A 1,542-nucleotide genomic window follows, 5' to 3' on the forward strand; every position below is an offset into this window, starting at 1 on the left:
AATTTGTGTGGTATAATGATATGCTGGAGGAGATGATTATAATATGTGTGATATAATGATATGAGGGACGAGAGGATTATAATCTGTGTGATATAATGATTTGGAAGAGGAGATGATTATAATCTGTGTGGTATAATACTGTTGGGAGGAGGATATTTGCTCTGCCCAATATAATGATGTGGGAGGTGGGTTGGTAATGTTTTCTGTCTCTCTGGTGGGAGTGGTGCAGGGAGAGGAGGGGCATTGTTGTCTAAGCATAGAGGACACATGATGTCAGTGTGTGATGAGGAATCCTCTGAAGGGATCACTCTGGAGGGGTCCCCAGCAGGCTGTGAGCCTTGGAGGAGATGCCAAGGGTGGAGGAGCAGCAGGTGGATGGAGGTTCCCAGGTGGAGCAGCAGGTGGACTGTGGTTCCCAGGTGGTGCAGCAGGTGGACTGTGGTTCCCAGGTGGAGCAGCAGGTGGACTGTGGTTGCCAGGTGGAGCAGCAAGTGGACTGTGGTTCCCAAGTGGAGCAGAAGGTGGACTGTGGTTCCCAAGTGGAGCAGAAGGTGGACTGTGGTTCCCAGGTGGAGCAGCAGGTGGACTGTGGTTCCCAGGTGGAGCAGATTGAAGTCCCAGAGTCCCTGGAGGTTCCAGCCAATGAAGAGGTAATATGTTATTAAGTTATCTGTGATTGTAAGGGACTTACTCTTTAAGGTAGGAAATGGTTACCTTCTCAGTGTTCATTATGAACACTGCAGACGGAGAGATCAGGTCATAGCAATACCAAGAGTGTTTATTGTCAGTGTTTCTGTATGATATGCTGGACAGCAGCAGGGAAGCAGTAATTGGATCAGTGTGGGTGGACAGTGATGGGATCAGTGTGGGTGGACAGTGATGGGATCAGTGTGGGTGGACAGTGATGGGATCAGTGTGGGTGGGCAGGAATGAGATCAGTGTACAGGGATGTTTTTAGACAAAATGCATCCCTGGGCAAATATGAACTGGGGAGCCCCAAATGCACAGCATTCCAGCTCCCTGCACCACTTTCTATTCTGAGTCCTGTGCAAAAACCTAGTTAGCTTAATCCGCCCCCTCCAGAACCAGTCACCAGATGGGTGACAGTGATCAGTGTGGGTGGACAATGTTTGGATCAGTGTAGGGGGAAAGTGTAGAGTGCTCTTTATGGGGACACAGTACACTGATCAGTGTTGGTAAGCAGAGCATGACACAGTGCAGGGAGAATTCTCTTCCACGCAGTCAGTCCGGGGTTGTGATGTGTACTCCGTTGATCTTTTTACTGGTGAATTGCAAGGCTGATCAATGTCTCTGTGTCTCTCCTCTGCTCTCAGCACTGGAAATGTCTCTTCCATCAGGTAAGTAACATCTGTGTCATTGTGTTTCAGCATCTTCCTTCATTGAATAAAGCCAGGGTATTACAGGGTGTCAGAGGCATGAAAGGGGTATAGGTACGACACAGTGTATTGTATACATGGAGAGGGTATAGGTACGATACAGTGTATTGTATACATGGAGGGGGTATAGGTACGGCACAGTGTA

The 1,542-nt window shown here is 48.5% G+C and overlaps 1 protein-coding gene across 7 annotated transcripts in view; it reads left to right on the plus strand.

Moving 5' to 3' along the window:
* Positions 1-225: 225 nt before the first annotated feature.
* The window catches only part of RHBDL3 (rhomboid like 3), a 16,825-nt gene continuing 15,508 nt past the window's right edge, over positions 226-1,542 (plus strand). Inside the window, exons 1-2 of one of the 7 annotated variants that reach the window (XM_072414042.1) lie at positions 226-650; positions 1,335-1,358. In XM_072414042.1, the coding sequence (XP_072270143.1) occupies positions 348-650; positions 1,335-1,358 (327 nt within the window). In that variant the 5' untranslated portion in view covers positions 226-347. The other 6 variants (XM_072414040.1, XM_072414043.1, XM_072414041.1 and 3 more) reach the window with 6 other exon arrangements.

The sequence above is a fragment of the Pyxicephalus adspersus genome, chromosome 6 (assembly GCF_032062135.1).
Source record: "Pyxicephalus adspersus chromosome 6, UCB_Pads_2.0, whole genome shotgun sequence".
Lineage (NCBI taxonomy): Eukaryota > Metazoa > Chordata > Amphibia > Anura > Pyxicephalidae > Pyxicephalus > Pyxicephalus adspersus.